The 18,917-nt window shown below is 61.4% G+C and overlaps 1 protein-coding gene across 1 annotated transcript in view; it reads left to right on the forward strand.

Moving 5' to 3' along the window:
* Positions 1–17,929, forward strand: part of ONECUT3 (one cut homeobox 3) — an 18,482-nt gene extending 553 nt beyond the window's left edge. The window contains exons 2-3 of the mRNA XM_027086055.1: positions 1–967; positions 17,637–17,929. The exon at positions 1–967 is cut by the window's left edge and continues 31 nt beyond it. Of these exons, the coding sequence (XP_026941856.1) occupies positions 1–967; positions 17,637–17,929 (1,260 nt within the window). The remainder of the gene's footprint in view (positions 968–17,636) is intronic.
* The last annotated feature ends 988 nt before the right edge of the window (positions 17,930–18,917 follow it).

The raw sequence follows: 18,917 nt of genomic DNA on the forward strand, positions 1-18,917 counted from the left end.
GGGGGCGGCTCGAGCGGCGCGGGCGGCGGCGCCGACTTCCGCGGGGAGCTGGCGGGTCCGCTGCACCCGGCTATGGGCATGGCCTGCGAGGCCCCCGGCCTGGGCGGCACCTACACGACGCTCACGCCCCTGCAGCACCTGCCCCCGCTCGCGGCCGTGGCTGACAAGTTCCACCAGCACGCGGCGGCCGCGGCCGTAGCCGGGGCGCACGGCGGCCACCCCCACTCGCACCCGCACCCGGCGGCCGCGCCGCCCCCGCCGCAGCGCCTGGCGGCCAGCGTGAGCGGCAGCTTCACCCTCATGCGCGACGAGCGCGCGGCGCTCGCCTCCGTGGGCCACCTCTACGGGCCCTACGGCAAGGAGCTGCCCGCCATGGGGTCGCCGCTCTCGCCGCTGCCCAACGCACTGCCGCCCGCGCTGCACGGCGCCCCTCAGCCCCCGCCGCCGCCGCCGCCGCCGCCGCCGCCGCCGCCGCTGGCAGCCTATGGCGCGCCGGGCCACCTGGCGGGGGACAAGCTGCTGCCGCCCGCCGCCTTCGAGCCTCACGCCGCGCTGCTGGGTCGCGCGGAGGACGCGCTGGCCCGCGGGCTGCCCGGAGGCGGCGGCGGCGGCAGCAGTTCGGGCGCCGGGAGCACCGGGGGGCTGCTGGCGCCGCTGGGCGGGCTGGCGGCGGCCGGAGCGCACGGGCCTCACTCCGGCGGCGGCGGCCCCGGGGCGGGCGCGGCGGCCGAGGAGATCAACACCAAGGAGGTGGCGCAGCGCATCACGGCGGAGCTGAAGCGCTACAGCATCCCGCAGGCCATCTTCGCGCAGCGCATCCTGTGCCGCTCGCAGGGCACGCTCTCCGACCTGCTGCGCAACCCCAAGCCCTGGAGCAAGCTCAAGTCGGGCCGCGAGACCTTCCGCAGGATGTGGAAGTGGCTGCAGGAGCCCGAGTTCCAGCGCATGTCGGCGCTGCGCCTCGCAGGTAGGAGCGCGGCGCGTACCGCCCGACCCTAGGGGTCCGGCTCGGGGCTCCCCAGCACCAAGCAGTGCGGCAGCGGAGAGCCCCGGCTCCCTCCCCAGTCGGCGGCCTTGCGCCCCGCCCCCCACTCTGGACCCCCCTGCAGGAGGCTAGAGCGTGATCTGCGCCCCTGCCCGTCAGTTCCGTCAGCAAAAGGGGGAAAAGGATTGTGCCGCCGTCCCTCCCGTAGACTCCCGCCCAGCCCCTCCGGGAACTGGGAGGGGGTTCCTGGACCCTTTTTAGACTGCTGGAGGATCCCCAAGCTGCCAGCAGGGTCGCTCATTGTGTGTGTGATGTGTGCGTGTGTGTTTTAGGGGGTGGGTGCCCAAGACGCGCCGCCGCTTTCAGCTCGGGGTGCCACTCCCCTCCTCCCAAACGATCCCTCGCTGCGCCTCCAGCCCCGGGGCAGAGCGCCGGGACCGTGCACCGGGTGCCAGAACCTTAGCAGCCAGGGCCGGGCCCGCGCTCAGCCCCCGGCCCCAGCGCGCGCTTCTTTGTAGCTGGGCCTCTGCGATCGATAGCCCCCTCCCCCTCTCCGGCCGCTGGCAAAGGTCACCCGAGAACGGGCGGGGGAGGGGCAGCCCGGGGGACCCTCGGCCCGCGCGGCGCGGAGGCCTTTACACCCCAGCCGGCCGCCCGCCCGCCCCACGCGTTTGCTCCTGGCTAGGGTGCGCGCACCCCACTGGCCTCTCTTTTCCGTTTTGTGTTTCTCTCGCTTCTACTTCTCTCTCTGTCGGGCGAACTGGGATCTATTTTTTTTGCTCTGTCTCCGTTTTCCTCCGGGTCTCATTCTTTCTCCTTCTCTCTGTCCCGCTCCCTCTCTACCTCTCTCTGCCTCTGTCTCCGTGTCTCACTCACACTGATGCTCATCCTCCCCTCGCTCCCTCCTCCCTCCCAGCTGACAACAGCTGGGTCCACACCTGCCCCCAGAGAGCCGGCGGCCAGGACCACTTCTCCTGGGTGTGCGTGGTGGGGTGCAGGAGAGAGCCCCCACTCTCACCACGGTGGCCTGGCTTGGGTGGGGGGGAGTCTTTTCCTGGCCACTCTGGGGAGGGGCTGCAGCTGCCCCAGCAGCGGGGACAATAGCGGCCCCGGGCGCCTGATCGATCGCTTCTCTGCGCACAGGGGCGAGTGGGGCTGGATGGAGTGGACTGGGGCTCAAACCAGGCACCCCGTAAGCGGGGAGGCAGGGAGGCACTTGGCTGTGAAGGGCCGGGCAGGGGGGCTGGGGAAGAGGGGGTGCCATTGGGGGATGGAGAGGGGTCGGTGTTCGTTGCTCCCCTCCCCCTAGGCGTCCTGGACAACCTGGGGGACTTGCACCCACACGCGGGCCTCAGTTGCCCCTTCTGCAGAACAAGGTGACTGCCTGAGCCCCGGATAGGCTTCCTAGATTCTCCACATTGGGGACTAAATCCTCCTTTGATGTGGCAGGTAACCAAGTGCGTGGGAAGGTGGCCGTCAAATGTTAGAAATGGCATCAGGAACCTGGAGGGTCTTGTGTGTAAGGGCAGTACCCACTGCTCATGACACATGCAGTGACACAGGTGTGCTCACGGGGGACACTCAGTCACACCAACACACAGCCACAGCGTGCCGTGTGTGAAGCAGGTGATCAGGGAGCAGGTCAAGGGCATGGCTCTGACGCTGTAGGTACTAAGCAGCCCCCAGCGAATGGGGTCACTTGTGAGGTTTGACTTACTGTACACTGGCCACCTTCGGCCTCCTCCCCGGCGCGTGTATTTTGGGGACATCGTGTCTGACATGTGTGTACCCAAAGGACACACCACTTTCCATTTTTTTCCACCGTCACTGTCATTTAACTAACTGGACCTCTTTGTGGTATGTGAGTGGCACACTTCGGGGCCACCCAACAGATTGGCCAGGGCGTCTTAGAACGACAAGCCTCAGGTGAGAAGTCCCTGTGGCGGGTACCTGCTGTGAGGGATCAGTGCCAGCCAGCAGGGCACCAGCTCCCAGAGTCGGTGTCAGTGCGGGGAGGGCAGGGGAAACTGAGGCTGCGTTTGCATCCCAGCCGGGCCTCCCTGGCTTCTGCGGCGGCAGTCAGACGCCTCACCTCTCTGAGCCTCGGTTTCCCCTTTCGAAGTGGGAGTCAGAATAGTGGCCGTCTCAGGGGTACGTGGGGTGAATGGAGAGGATGAGCACAGGACCTGGCACATGCTCAGGTCCAGGCGACATTGAGCCGCGACACGCGGCCTGTCCCCGGCTCCTCCAGGCCGCTGCCTACGCGTGACCCACCCACCCCACCCCACCCCCGTCCGCCTGGTCCGCGCGCCCGGCCCTGGGCCCCCGCCACACCTCTAGCGCGTTCAGGACCCCGTCCACAGCGCGGGGCTGGCCTTAGGATGTCAGCGGTGGCCGGGCCGGGGTAATTAAGCACCGACCGGCCGAGAGGCCTTTAGTTCCGGTCGCTGCGCGAATGAAAAGCGGTTAAGTGGCGGCAAATCGCAGCGGTTGGTGGGGGAGGCGGGACACATCCCTCCGCAACGCGCCGACCCGCAAGCGACAGCCCAAAGCCCCTCCCGGCGCCCAGACCCGCACAGTCCAACCCCGGCAGGGAGTACTCACCGCCGCCCTCCCTCCTCCCCGCCCCATCCCGGGACCCTGCAGCTCCGCGCCCCAGTCCCACCCCCTCGCGCTGGCCCGCCTCCGGCCTCGCCTCTTGGCCGAGCTGCTCCGGACCTCCCGTCAGGTAGTCCCGTCCTTGCGCTGGACCAGGAGGGAGAAAGACACACGGAGAGACAGAGAGAAAGAGAGATAGGTAAGGAAGGACAGAGAGTGGCAAAAAAAAAAAAAAAAAGAAGCGAGAAAGTCAAAGAGACAGAAAAGGAGAGACTGGAAAGGGGAGTGGAGAGGTCCCAGCGGCTGCCCGGCTGCTGGGTTCCACTAGCCTGGACCCTGTCACCTCCCAGCTCCCCCGCCTCTCTCCTTCCCGACTCTGGGGCTTAGGAGGGAAGAGCAGTTTCTTTGTTTCTCTGAAGCACCCAAGAAATCTGGCCAGGTAGACCTGAGGGTCCCCCACTCCGTTGCCGCCAGGCCTGCCTGTTCTTTGTGACTCAGTTTACCCCCCTGTACAATGTGTGTGCATTGGGGGAGCCAGGCTCTGGCTCTGACATTCTGGGGATGGCCCATCCTGCATCCCCCCAACCCCACTGCCATGGTGGAGGGGGGTGACTAGCCCTACTCCACCCCAGGATCCTCAGATTCCCACAGCTTCGGAGCCGCCGCCTCTTCGAAGCCCTCCCCGACTCTGTCTCAAACAGTAATTACGGGAGAGGGGCTGGGGGAGGGGCTGGCGGACTCCGCGAGGGCGGGGCGGTCGATGAATTCGAATTACCGTCTCTAATTCATCACCGTCGCCGGGTCGATAACTTCGGCCGTCTTCAAATATTGTTTAAATTGCAACTCCGGAGGAAAAGTATTTTTTGTAACTGATCAGAAAATATATATAAAATATCAGATGGTGGCGATTGAAAGAAGGGCCTTCTCCTCCTCCTTCTCGCCTGCCGATGAGCCCCAGACCCAGAATCCCTGAAGGCTGTGGGAGACCGGCCGTGGGGGAAACTGAGGCAGAGAGGGAGCCATTTCCGGAGGTGACAGGGGGTGGGCACGGTGAGGGCAGATGTCAGGGTTGGCGGTGGCTTTGCAGTGCGGTGGCCAGGGGCCTGGAGTCTGGAAGGGATGGTGATGGAAAGGGGAAAGGCACACCAGCTGCCCCCCTCCAGGCTAGGACAGGCTTTTCCCCCACCCCTCCCCCCATTCTGCAGCCACCATCCCGGACAGGTGTTGAATGGGAAGAGAAGAAGAGACTCAGCCCACAAGGTCCAATTCCAGAGTCCCACTTGGAGGGACACTATCCATCCCCCCCGCAAGCACTCTCCACCCCCTCTCCCCTCCCCCCATCCCCCCACCCCTGCAAAGACCAATGTACCTTCAGTAAAACCTGACCTTGATCCACCCACAAGGGTCCACACCTCTTGCAGACCCCTCCAGAAAGCCACCCCAGTAGAGAATTCGGAGACCTGGCCTCACCCGGGCTCAGTCACTGACTGATCTTGGGTGAGGGTCTGAGTCTCAGTTTCCTCATCTGAGAAATGGACAGAATCAGATACCACCTCCAAGGTATTTGTTGAGGTTTTTCTTATCAACCCCCCCCCCCCCCCCCCAGAGCCCCTCAGGATGTATTCACAGACCCTGTACCCTGAGGCCCCATTGCTTAATCACCCACTCACACCCACATCTCCTTGTCTGTAGGGAGCACCTGGGTCATCCCTGGCAGCCTGTGCTTTGTGGGACCCACAGAGAGTGGGGAAGGGGAGCCAGAAGGGGTCTGGGACCTGGAGGGGACACTGCAGGCCTCCTCAGGGAAGCAGGGAGTGGGGGGATACTGTCCGGGGCTGTGTGTGCCAGGGCCGTGAGGGGCTGTGCATGATGTCTTGGGTGCCCCAAACCAGTCCCTCCTTCTAGACCACAAGACCCAAGTGGGGCGGCACCAGCACCCTGCCCAGGTTCACTGATTCTGGCTTTTCATTTCCACGCAGAGGGGGAGGGAGAGGAGAGGGGTAGGTTGTCAGATGGGGAGGGGGCGGGCTGGGATGCCCGGAAGCCCTCCCCCTCCCCCTCGGTTCACCCACCAGAAAGGAGAGACCTTTTAAGCCAGTTTGGGTGTTGAGCCCACTTTACAGACCAGCAAGCCAAGGCTGAAAGAAGGGTGCTTGCCAGTGCTGCGCACTCAGGGTGACTCAGAGCCTTTAGTAAATGGGGCCTGAGATGCTCAGGCTCCCACCTCCCTCAGAGATGGGGGGACATTCCGGGCAGGTGGCCCGGCAGAGACAAAGGCTGGGAGGGGAGCTCAGTGGACTGAGGCCAGGAACAGGAGGGAGGCTCTCAAGGTCGTGTCAAGGTCCACTTTACAAACCGCTTGGGTGACCCTTGGGCCGGGAGGGCAGGCCTGCACTTGTCCTTCCGACTCAGAGTTGGACAGGATCACGGACCCATGAGAGTCCCCCCAGGGACCACCAGAGACCCTGGGGATGGGTCCTCCTGCTGCACTCAGAGCCACCCGCTTCTGCTTTTCCTGGTGAACTGCCCCCTCCTGGCTGCCAGCCCTCAGGGGGAACCTGGGCCCTGAACTGGAGGTCCAGCCCTCCTTGGACCCCAGTCCCGATAGTACCTTCCTGCCTGAGAGACAAGGATGGTCGTTCCCACGTCGTCGCAGAGAAGCACACAGAGGAATCTCCCGGGTGAGGGGCTGGAGCTGGGCTTTGGCTCCTTTATTCTCAAGTCCCCTTACCTGAAAATCCTAGGACTAACCAAGACCCAGCCATTCTCCCTAAACTCCCTCCCTATCAACCATCACCACTCTAGTCTGAGCAACCCACCTCTGGCCGCTGCCTCCTCTTTGCTGGTCTCCAGGCTCCACTCCCTCCCCTGATGTCCTCACTCCAAAGCTGGAGGGGGCTTCTTACAGTAAGTCAGAGCTCATCGTTCTTCTGCTTAGTACCGTGCCTCGTGGCTCCCAAGAGCCCAGAAGTAGAGGAAACTTCCTTCCACGGCCCTAACCTTCTGTCCTGCGTCAATGCAGGTGGAACCACCAAGGACAAAGGCTGGGAGGTGGGAAGCCAGAGCTGCTGTAAGGATGGAGGCTGGACCCCTGCGGCTGGAGTCTTTGTACGTAGCAGCGAGCTCAGCTGAACCAGGGGAGCTCAGGCTGGTTTGAATCAAGTGTTTAATTAAATATGGCCCTTGATCAATAAGGAAGGCTGTGCTCGTGGGGGAGGGAAGAGGCTGGCCGGGAGCCAGGGGCAGCCTGGGTGACCCACCTGACCTTGGGCAGTCCAGGGACACCTGCAGCCTCAGTTTCCCCTCTGCCAAGTAGGTGTGGACGTGGTGGGGCTAGGAAAAGGGGGGACTCTCCTGCTGCTGGTGTCTTGCCCTATGGACAGATGTGGGGTAGGCCAGGGGCTTAGACCTAGAGTCACACGCGTAAAGCCACAAATTGGCAGCAGGTGGAAACGGACAAGGAGAGGCGCCCATGGCCGGCGCGGGCCTCTGGAGAGAGGGGACGGGAGTGCAGGCATGCCAGTGCCAGCGACACAGTGTAGTTGCACGCGGGGAACGCAGGCGGAGATGCAAAGGAACGGGGGATATAAGTGTAGATCCTGACGGGACACAAGTGTAGACGCCCACATCCACACTACGGCAAGCGCGCGCAGACTCCGGCCCAGGACCCCCACCGCCCTCCGGTCGGGGTCTGGCACATCCCAGTGCTGGGGGAGCAGGGAAGAACCCACTTCCGTCCCCCCGACACCTTCGCTGGCGCCTGGGAATTTTTCACGGGCCCCGAGCTGAGCCGCTGGGCCACCTCTCCTACCCATCCACTTCCGGGTAGCTGCGGTCCGGACCCCACTCCCTAGAGCTGGGGGGGTTGGGAGAGGGTCACGTCCGCCCGCGGTGACGGAGGTAGGTGATGGGGGACCTGGTGCGGGCACAGCAGGGTTCATGCTTTTCTACGCACCCTAGCGCATCCGCGCCCACTAGGGAAGATGTCGGTGCTTCAGTTTCCACCACCAGGTCAACGCCGCCCCGCAGTGCCGGCAAAGCCGCGGAGTGCAGCCGGGGCCGCCACGTTCCGCACGTCTGTCCTCAGCGGACGTGGGATCTCACAAACCCAAAAGGATCTAGCGTGCATCCGTCCTCCACAGCCTGGAGGGACATGGGCGCACGCAGCCCAGTGTAAGGACCCGGCCCCTTGCACTGCACACCCGCGGCCTCCGAGCCTCAGGGTCACCGGCGCGCCCTCAACAAGTGCCCGCATCCTACCCCGGGGGAAGTCATATCCCACCCGTGGGGAGCCGCCTCTGGGTTCGCCTCCCTCTGGCCCAACCCAGGGCGGCGGCGGACTTGGCGCGCTTGGCTGCGCGCTCGGAACGTCGGGTCACAGCTCCTGGAATGCAGACAGCACAGCGCGGCGGCCGGGGCGCTTGGGGAGGGATGCGTGCGGCGGCGGTCAGGCCCGGGACTGTGGACAAGGCGCTTCCCCTGCGCACCTCCGTTTCCCCAAATGGAGACTAGAATCCTCAGCCCGGCTGAGAACGAAGCACGTAAAGAAAAGCCTCCTGCGCGCGTCGGAGCAACGGCAAAGTCCCTGCTTGCTTCCTCCGCCTCCCTCCTGTCTACCCACCCTGTTCTTTAAAAAATGCTGTATGATTTTTTTTCACACAGCGGACACATTCGCCAAGTTCCAAATTTAAGTGGAGCAAGTCCCCTTTCTGTAAACCGCGGTTCGTATTGCTCCTCCGAAAGAGAGGTTACACTTCATCCGGCAGCCATAACGCACGTCCTTTTCCTCTTCCTTTTCCTCTTTTTAAAAAACACCGGTTCTGCTGTGCTTTTGCTTCACCGACAGCCGGCACATCCACATCAGGAAAGAGAGAGCCTCGAAGGCATTTTTGCCTGCTGCATAGTATTCTGTTTGGCCCTTTCCTTCTGTCTTCAACCACGTCCCTGCCCAATGGACATTTAGGACAGTTCCAGGTGGTTTGTCGTCGCCCCCAGGGCTGCAGTGAGCACGCGCAGCACGACAGTTTTGCCTGTGAGTTTATCTGTGGCTTAGTTTCCCAGGCACTGAAATGCTGGGTCCTCCCCCGCCACCCCGCTGGCCTTTTCTGCTTTGGCTTCTCTATGCTTTTTCTTATCACCGAAGGTTCCTTTCCTGTCATCTTTTTCAAATCCATTTCCAGCTGTCAGTCGCTGCGACTCTTAACATTTTTTTTTTTAAATAAAAGCTCTGTGTGCACCCGCTGATGAGGTTTGCCCCCAGTGCCTGAATGGGGGGGCGGGTCTCAAGGCGTGAGAGCTGCCCCTGGACACCCCCGTCCCCGCATCCCCAGGCGTTGCAACCACCAGATGGAGCCCCCCCCCACCCCGGGAGGGGCAGCCCAGAACCCAGTGGAAACGCTCATTTCCCTGATAAGTCTTTGAAAGGCTCAGAACTAATTTGAAAATGCGGCCATTAAAATCCCATCAGGGGAAGCAGGGGGGTGGGGAGGGAGGCTGGGTGACAGCCAAGGTGCGTTCAGAGGCTGGGGGAGGGGGAGGTGTGGACCTGGCGGGCAGGGGAGGGGTGGAGGGGCAGAGTGGTGAGGCATCCGAGACAGAGGAGGGGCTGCTGAGGCTTCCAGGGGGTCCACATCTGAGGGCAGGGGCCTGGCTCAGCACCATCTCCCTGGAGATGACTCCCCTCCCCCCCACCCCTGAGGAGTGCAGGGTGTGGATGAAGCAGGTCCGAGGCATGTGTATGCTCCAGGCTCCCCTCCGAGTGACTCACTGTGTGACCTTGGGCAAGTCACTCACTGTCCCTGGCCAGGGGAGGCCAGCGGGGGATGCTCAGGGCAGCTCAGCCCAGTGGGGACAAGCCACTAGGGTGGTGGCATCAATGTGGCCCACACCTGGGGCTGAGCAGCTGGTGGCCGGGGTGGGACGTGTCGCCAAGGAAACCGGTCATCATCCCAGCCGGGGACCTGGCTCCGTATTGAATTGTCTGCCCCGAGAAGCTGAGCTGAGCGCGGGAGGTGGCCGGAGGGGAGGGAACGGGACAGTGGCTCTGGCTCCTGCTCCCACACCACCACCCGGTGCCCAGGTAGACAGATCCTGGGAAGGGGGTGGTACCGGCACACGGGGCCGGGGCCCTGCGGGCAGGCGAGAGTGGCTCCGCGGTGGCTCTGACACTGCACGGAGGGTGACACAGAGGGATGATCACTTCTCGGGCCACCGTCTGGCTGCTGTCCTCCCCTGTCAGACCCAGGCTTTCACAGTGGGGGGAGCCACCCTCCTGATGCCACCTGGCTTCTTCTGGATCTGTTCCCCCCTAGCCGGGCTCATGTCTCCCCCCCCCCCATAGCCCAACCATGCCCACCTCCATCCCGAGCTGCACAGCGGGGGCAGCTGGCAGCCCCGTCTGGGAACAGTCAGTCATCGGTTTCCCTGTATCTGTGCGATTATTCGGGTGACGGTGTTTTCACACCACATCGAGGCTCCGTGGGACCTTGCACACAGTGCACATGGGAGGTGCTTGGTAACTGTGTGAGTGAAGGGGGGAGGGGAAGGAGTGAGCAGCTGCAGGGTCCGCCCTGGCCCGCATGTGGAGCCAGCTTTGCTTGGGACCCCCAACCCCACGGACAGATGGGGACATCAGGACCAGGGGTCGCTGGGCCCGCTTTAGAAACCAGGAAAACTGTGTCCACAGACTGTGTGCTCAGGGCCACTCGGCCCCCGGAGCCCAGGCCCAGCGTCCCCGCTGATGGGGAAGGGCAGGGCAGTGGGGCAGCTAGCAGGCCCAAGGCCGGAAGACAGACAGGAGCCACCCCGGGGGTCTCACGGCCCATCCTACGTCCTGTAGACTCAGACCCAGTGGGCTCAGTGCCACGCACCCTGGCTGCCACACCCAGCAAGTCACGTTCCGCCCTTGATTCTTCACACTGCATCCTCTGTCTGACATCCACGCTGTGTCCCCAACCCCCGAGGCCAGCTGCAAGCAAACGTCACGCTGAGGCCTGCTGGCCCCCGGGTCTTCCGCCGCTGCCCACGGACCGGCCACATCCTCTGAGCCTCTGCCCCCACTGCCCCCCAGGTCCCCACCCGCTGCCCACCTGTCTGCCTATCGCACCGAAGGCTCTGGCTACCCTCCCAGTTTCCCCGTTCCTCACGCGCGTGCGGTCTGCGGTGCGTGGCTACCCCTTCCAACACAGCAAAGCCGCACTGCACACGCCGCCTTCCACCCGGCCAGGCCCTGTGCAGCCCCACGCGGGCACACCCAACTGATGGGGGACAGGCAGACGCCCGCGTGCTCAGCCGGCTGGGGCCAGGGATGGCCCAGGACAGGCACAGCAGGGGCACTCATCCCGCCATGTCACCCACCCAGACCACGGTGGGCCTCTGGAGGAGGAGAGGAGGATGGTGCAGGATGCCAGAGGGGAGGGGGAGACGGAGGGGGGGAGGAGATGGGTGTCTGTCAGGTGATGATGGGGGTGAACAGGTGCAACCCTAGCTCCCTCCACTGCGGACCTGATCCTCTCCATCCACTGAGGGGCGACTGAATCCAGGGACACACCCCCTCCCCCTCCTGCTGCACAGCCCCAGCTTCTCCCTGGCTGACTAGGGACAGGGTGCTCCCTGCTGAGGGCCCTCCCTGGGGTCCCCCTGCTTTACCGGACCCTCCAGGGCAGTGACCAGCCGGGTCTCCCTGCGCAGGGTCTTCCAGTCTGGGCTGAGTCCCCTACCACCCACATAGGGGTGTCAGGCATTGGACAACACAGCCAGCCGGCAGCCTCCCGTGGATCCACTCTGTGCTGGGCACCAGAAGGCTCCTAGGGGAGAGAATTGGGGCTCTGCTGAGGGTGAGGGGAAGAGTTTCCTGGGGCAAGGGCAACTGGGGCTGGGCCTTGAGGGATGTCTAGGAGTTCTTGGGCTGAGGCAGCCCAACTCCCTACTCCAGACCTCATTTTCTCCATCCCTCCCCCCTCCAGGAAGATTCTAGGGAAGGTGCTGAGGCTTGAGGCCTGCCCTGAGAGGGGGAGAAACTTCACGGCTGCCCTGCAAGTGGGGCCCAGAGCCTAGCTCCTCCCCGGGCCCCCATATGGGAGCTGGGAGCCTCATCCCAGCCCCACCATCGTATTCAAGACTTTTCTCGCTAAACCCCTTCTCAGAACCTGGTAAGGCAGAGATCATGATTAAGACAATTTTCCATTTGAGGAACCTGAGACTCAGAGGCCGTCACCACGCAGTAATCCACGGTGGGGACGGGTCTGACTGCCCTCTTGGGCCCCTGGACGCGAGCAGCTTTGTAAAAAGGCAGGAGGGACAGAGGTGCCATGGTAGCAAGTCTCCAAGGGTCTGAAATGAAAGGGAACTTGAGGGTCCCCCCAACTCACCTCCCGTTGCCGCCACCCGAAACGTGGACCAACAGGGCCCACCCTCCTACCTGGAGTCCCGGCCAGCGCTGGGGCGGGATCAGCTCCCCTGTCAGTCACTGCGGGAACCGCGGGCCAGACCAGCCGAAAAGCCTGCCGTTAGCGCCTGCTGGGCTCCCCGTGAGGCAGCTGATTTGGGAATATGGTCTCTTCTGTATCTCCTTTGATCTCCTCCAGGGCTTCTGGGACCCCCCAGGAGCCAGCCCCAGACCCTCCTCATCCCTGGACTCCAAAAAGACTGATAGCAATGAGGGAAACAGGATGGGGTGTAGCCGCCACTGTGGTGCACCTGCATCCCCTCCTCCACCTGAATCATTTCTATCTCCATCACCTTCCCCACCATCAAGATCAGAGCATCTTGGAATCAGCAGCTCCAAGTATCAGATTCTCAGTCCCTGGGGTCAGGGAGGGTGGACAGGAGAGAAAGTTGGGTCCAAAACCCTCACTCTGTGGCACCCCTGGATAGAGTGGGAGAATGGTGTGGAAAAAAGAAAGAAAAAAGCAGAGGAGGGAGAAAGTTGCAGTATTAAATTGGGGGGGGGGTCAGGGTGGGCCTCACAGAGAAGAGATTTGAGCGAAGAATGGAAGGAGGCAAGGGAACAATGAAGAAACGTGGGAAGAGCAACGCAGGCAGTGACTTCCCTGGTGGTGCAGTGGCTAAGACTCTGTGCCCGCAATGCGTGGGGCCCAGGTTCGATCCCTGGTCAGGGAACTAGATCCCACGTGCCACAACTAAGAGCTGTCACAGCCAAATAAATAAATAAATATTAATAAATAAAAAAGAGCGATGCAGGCAGAGGTGGCAGCCAGTGCAAAGGCCCTGAGATTGGACTGTGCCCGGGGGAGGTGACCAGTGTGGCCACGGAGGAGTGAGCTGAGTGAGGGGCAGCAGGAGGAGGTGAGAACAGAGAGGCAGTGGGGGACCAGGGGCCGAGTGAGATGGGGAGGGCTGGGGCAGCTGATGTGCCCTGAAAAATGTTTGAAGGAGGCAGAACGTCCCATTTTGCAACTGAGGAGACTGAGGCAGGCCCTGCAAGGGAACTGACCCACCCAGGGTCCCAGAGCATGTATGAAGGCCATCCCACCACACCAATCCCACAGGCCAGCCCAGCTGGCTCCTCCTCTGCTGGCTGTCACGGCAGCCATGGTTGGTGGTGAGGGCCTGTGTCTGAGGCCACTCCCTGTCTCCCCACCACAGGCTGGGTGGCCCTGGTGGGGGAACCTGGGCTGAGTCCCCCTGTGCTGGGCACATACAAGGTGGACTCTAGGAGGGGGTTTGATGGTGTCGGTGAGGATTTTGGAGGAGACGGTGGTGGAGGTGCAAGTGGAGGAGGTGATGAGAGCAGAGGTGGTGTTGATGATGGAGTTCGGCTGCGGAGAGAGGTGGTGGTGGTACAGGTGGTGGTAATGGTGGAAGAGGAGGGGCTGGTGGTGGAACTGATGCAGATGATGGAAGGGATGGTGGTAGATGGACACCGATGGTGGTGGAGACGAGGTGATGGCAGAAGAGGTGATGGAGGTGGAGGAGGTGGGGGTGGTGGAGGAGGTGATGGAGGGAGAAGTGATGCAGGTGGAGGAGGCGATGCAGGTACACCACAGTGGCGGTCCCCGCTGGAGATCATCGTGGAAGAGGTGGCCGCAGCAGTGGCACGGCAGTGTGAGGCTGCTGGCTGGTGCCATGAGTACATCCCAGGCTGCTCCCGGGCTCCTCTTCCCCAGCCCTGCTCCCTGGCCGGTCCTCTGGCAGCCTTGGTTTTCACTTCTGTGAAAGGGGCCCATACCCAGGCCTCTCCTCCTTCTGGGGCTGCCTCCAGCGGTGCATTGGTTTTTAGGGCTGACCCGGGTGATGCTGGGCGCTGGGAGGGATACTGATGAGGGGCAGGGCAGCGATAGGACCCGCTGCTGGGGGGCTTTGGGGCACCTCCCGTGCTGGCACTCACACCCCCGCCAGGGGCAGGGGCCTCCAGGCCGGCGCCGCCGGGGTCTGTGGGGGAGGGAAGCGGTGACAAAAGCTGCTCGAGGTAAACAGCTCCGACTGGAGCCCGGATCGATCCAGGCTGTGAGGAGCTGTAATTAGATTGAACGCTGGGAAGGGGGGCGAGCGGAGCCTCTTTTTGCTGCGATCGACAAAACGCGAAGTTTTTTCACCGCTCTGCTTCGCCCGGCCCCTCCCCCAGCCTCTGCCTCTGGGGCCCCCATTAGACTCTGGGTTGGAGAAGGGGGAGGCCGGGGGCAAAGAGGCAACCCACATCTTACCTCCCTCCCCTCTGCCAGTCAACTCTGGCTGCTGTCTTGCCCCTGCCAGGACTTGCTGGGCGAACTTGGGCGAGGGGCTTACCTTCTCTGAGTAAGTAAGAAGGAAACTTCCTGCCCTATGGAATTATAAGGCCCTGCACGTGCAAAGCTCTTGCAAGCTAGGGCATTGATACAAAGGAGCATTTGTATATCCGTCCCTAGTGTAAATGCATAGTGAACTCATGAGAAAATTGCTAAGAGAATGAATGAATGCATGAGTGAATGAATGAATTGATGATCGCAACAGGAGGGCAAGAAAGGCCTCTTTTGGAACGTAAAGGCCTGGTTGAGTTTTGACTCTTCCCTGGCCTTGCTGCCTGAGACCCAGCTTTCCCTTGAAAGAGTGGGGGATGTGGCCTCCTCTCGTGAGTCTCACAGGCTTGCCAGGTTCCAAGGAGATGGGAGGTCAAGGCAGTTGCTTGTGCTTCCTTCGAACATTTCTTTAAGCAGACAAAATACGAACAAATGTTCTCACTCCCCTGTTTTGTATACAAAAGGCTGCCCGGTACACTGTTCATGTCCTAGGTTTTGCCTCATACAGTACCAGGATTGCTTTTCCTTTCTTGCACGGCTCTTTGTTTTTCCAGGAGTTAATTGTTGCCAATCACAAACTCTTCCCACATCCTCCATCAAAGTTCGAAACCAACGCATGTTAGGACATTTCCATTTCCCTTGGTTCTTCTGCTCTGACCTGAATGGGACTGCCCTCCGTGCCCTTGGTGCCTTTGTCCTGCTGTCTTTCAGGCTCTCCCGTCTTCATCTGGGGGACCGCTTTTCCCTTTCCTCTAGGTTGAATCACATTTCCTGATTCCCGCACCTTCCTTTTTTGATTTACTTCCTCATTTTGATGGAACACACCCTCTAGTAGCTTTCTGAGAAAAGGGTATAAAGAAGTCAACTTCTGGAGACCTTGAATGTCTGACTATATCTTTAGTCCACCTTCATGCTTATGTTTGGCCGGTCACACAATTCTAGCTGAATACAGTTTTCCCTCAGAATTTTGAAGGCATTGTTCCACTGGCTCCCAGTTTTCAAGAAGCCCAAAGCCACTCTTGATTCTTAGGTCTCCAAATGGTGTGTGGCTTTCCTCTCTGGGACATTTTATCTTCTTTTTCATCCTGGGTCCCTGACATTTCACAAGGATGAACCTCAGGGAGTGTATTATTTTTCATTCATTGAGCTGAGCATTTCATGGGCTCTTTTAAACTGAACTCTCATGTCTTCCAGCCATGGATTTAAAAAAAAAAAATATATATATAATTTATTTGGGCTTCCCTTCCTCTAGTTTTGGATGGGCTCTTGCTCAGATGACAAACCTGCACATTCATCCTCTAACTTTGTTATCACCTTTCCCTCATTTTCCATCTCTGTGTCCACCTGTATTTCCAGAGATATTTGCTTTATGTTCCAATCCTTTTTTTTTTTTTAATTTTTTGGCCCAGTCACATGGCCTGCAGGATCTTAGTTCCCCGACCAGGGATTGAACCCGGGCCCTTGGCAGTGAAAGCGCCGAGTCCTAACCACTGGACCACCAGGAATTCCCTACGTTCCAATTCTTACATTGACTTTATTCCAGCTATTATATACTTAAATTCTAAGAGCATTGTCTTCCCCTTTCATGGTCCTGTTTCATGGATACAGTATTTTTCTCTTACCTCTCCAAGAATCTGACTTATAACAGTGCCTGACCTGTCTGTTTCTTCTGAGAGCATCATCCCCCAATCCTCCTGCCATTTTTCTCACTTCTTCTCTCTCTCCTTCATTAGAGGCTTTTCTGAAATGTCCAGTAACCTCTGATCATCACTCTTCTTTAATCATGAAACCTGAAACAGCCAATCAGAAGCCCCGTGTGTGTTCCAGGTCAGAGAGGGCCAGGGAGGGACGTGGTGCGTCAGGTCACACAGGGGAACCTGTCGTCCCCGAGAAACGAGCCACAGTGCAGGGGACATTCATTTATTTTTGCTGACGTGTGTGGACATTGATCTGGCATGTCATCGGGTTCAGGCTGTCCTGGAACCAAAAATTCCAGCTTGGCTTGTGGTCCCAGCAGGCCACTGGGCCTGGCAGCAGGGATCTGCTAGTACAGCCTGTGCCACCGGCCACTATGGGGGTGACAGAGTCGCTGGGGCAAGCGGTTGGCAGGGAGGCAGGATAGGGCAGGTGTCCACCACCCACTGCCCCTGACTGCTACGTGGATGAGGAATTGAGACTCTGATAGAGTTTGTGCTTATGTCAGCAGCCCCCGGGGGGAAGTAGCCTGCTCTGGCTGGTGAAGCTCATCTTTTCCACCCACTGGCCCCCATGGCATTGAGGGGAGGGGTCCGCTTTGGAGCTGGGGTGGGGAGGAGAACGACCACAGGCTCCAGCCCAGCTCCACCACCCTGAGATGTTCCCATTTCCCCTTTGCAAGCATCCACCGACCACAGGGCAGCCTCCTGCAGCCTTCCCGGTCCTCCGTGCAGGTGACCCTGGGAGAGGGAGGGTTGGTCTCTCAACCCCCCTTAGATCCTCCCAGCTCCAGAAGTTCCTCTGGGGACTCGAGGGGAGCCAAACCTCAGTCTCAGTCTGCTGGTGGGGGGAGGCCAGAGTGGGGGCTCAGATATCAGAATCAGGCAGTGGTTGCCCATGTGAGCCTGGTTCAGGGTCCCTGAGCTGGCCAGGCGCCAGAGGACACCAGGGAAGGAAGCGTGGGCTGTCACCCCCCTTCTGAGAACCCCCTTGCCCCATCATTCCAGGGGGAGGTTACTGGGCTTTGTGACACATCTCCAAGGACCTATGAATTAACCACTTCTTTCACCCAGGTCTACACTGAGCCAAATAACTCACATGTAGAGTTTCCATGTCATTTCCCCCAGCACCCCCCAGGTGTGGGCTGCAGAAGGGAGGGCGGAAAGCCACCAACACCAGTGGTGCTCTTGAGGTCAGGATTCTTGGGGGGCTGGGGAGGGGTTTGGGGATATGAGGCTGGGGAGGGGGCCAAGCATGCAGAAGAGGGACGGGAGGGGTGGCGACCCGTGCCTGTGGAGGTGTGCTCACACTGTGTCCCCTTCTGTTTCTCCCCACCTCCACATCTGCCTCCTCTGTCTCTGTCTCCTGCCCACGACTGTCTGCCCCCCCCTTCCTTCCATTACTGGCGGTCTCTACTCGCTGCCTCCTGGCCTCTTTCTGTGTCTCCCTGTCTCTTTTGGCCCTGTCCCCGGGTCGTCTCTCCCTCCATCTCCCGCGTTTCCCGCGTATTTCTGTGTTTCCTCGTGTCTCTCCGCTCCGGGACGCGTGGCCTGTCTTCTTCCGTGCGGCCGCACGGTGGCGCTGCGTCCCGCTCGCTCGCCCGCCCGCCCGCTCGCCCGCAGCCTGCAAGCGGAAGGAGCAGGAGCAGCAGAAGGAGCGCGCGCTGCAGCCCAAGAAGCAGCGCCTGGTGTTCACCGACCTGCAGCGGCGCACGCTGATCGCCATCTTTAAGGAGAACAAGCGGCCGTCGAAGGAGATGCAGGTCACCATCTCGCAGCAGCTCGGCCTGGAGCTCAACACCGTCAGCAATTTCTTCATGAACGCGCGGCGCCGCTGCATGAACCGCTGGGCCGAGGAGCCAGGCGCGGCCCCCGGGGGCCCCGTCGGCGCCGCGGCCACCTTCTCCAAGGCCTGAGGCGCCCCGCCCCCTCCCCTCCCCCCCAACCGCGCCCTCCCCTCCCCCCTCCCCCACCGCGCCCTCCCAGCCTCCACGGCCCGGGCGCTGCCCTCCCACGTCCCCCAGCCCCAACCCTGCCGGCCCGGAGACCCGCGCCAGGGGGCACCTGGAGGGGCTGCCGTCCGGGTTCCCACACCCCGGGAAGGGACGCAGCACACCCCAGCCCAAGTGCACAAAAAGGGCCCCCCTCCTCCCTCCGTCCCAATCTCCTTCAGGCCAAAGGAAGCCCTCCACCCCCCCGCCAGAGGGGAGGGGGTGACAGAAAGGGGCTCCCGGGCTCCCTTTCAAGGCAGGACGCCCAGGGGGCTTCGAGGAAAACCAGGGCTCACGTGTCGTCCCGAAAGCGGGTCAAGAAGCACATACTAGAAACAAACCGGGTATTTAAAAAAGGAATTTAAAGAATAATCCCTCCTTCGCCGGCCCCCCGACCCCACGGAAGGAGGCAGGGAGGCCTCCTCTACAATGGTACCCCCCCAAACCCCCGGCACGGACCCTTCCCCGAGATCTCAACCCCTCCAAAGTCGCCAAAGCCCACGTCGAGCTGGAGCCTCACACTGCCCCCACCCCACCAAGACCACCCCGGGTCCGCCGGCAGAACTGCTTCCGCAGCCAAGACCCAGCCGCCCCTCCCGGCAGCCGGGATTCCTTGTGCCAAGAATTGCCTGCCTTAACGTCTGGGGGCGGGGGTGCCCTGCAGTGGCGACCGCCCAGCACCCACCGGCGAGCACCCTTCCCCACCCTGTCCCAGACCGGAGGGGACGGCAGCTCAAACAAGCGGGTAATTCCAGACGCCTCCCTCCCCACATCCCTCTGCCAGTTCACTTTACCGCTAGGCACCTTGATGAATGACGCGCGGGGAGAGACAGACCCCAGGAAACAGAAGAAAACACCCAGATTCCACGGAGAAACGGGCCCCGGAAGAGCAGGGCACACCTGAGCCTCTGCT

The sequence above is a fragment of the Aethalodelphis obliquidens genome, unplaced genomic scaffold (genome assembly GCF_003676395.1).
Source record: "Aethalodelphis obliquidens isolate GAN/ISIS:26980383/991018 unplaced genomic scaffold, ASM367639v1 scaffold53, whole genome shotgun sequence".
NCBI lineage: Eukaryota > Metazoa > Chordata > Mammalia > Artiodactyla > Delphinidae > Aethalodelphis > Aethalodelphis obliquidens.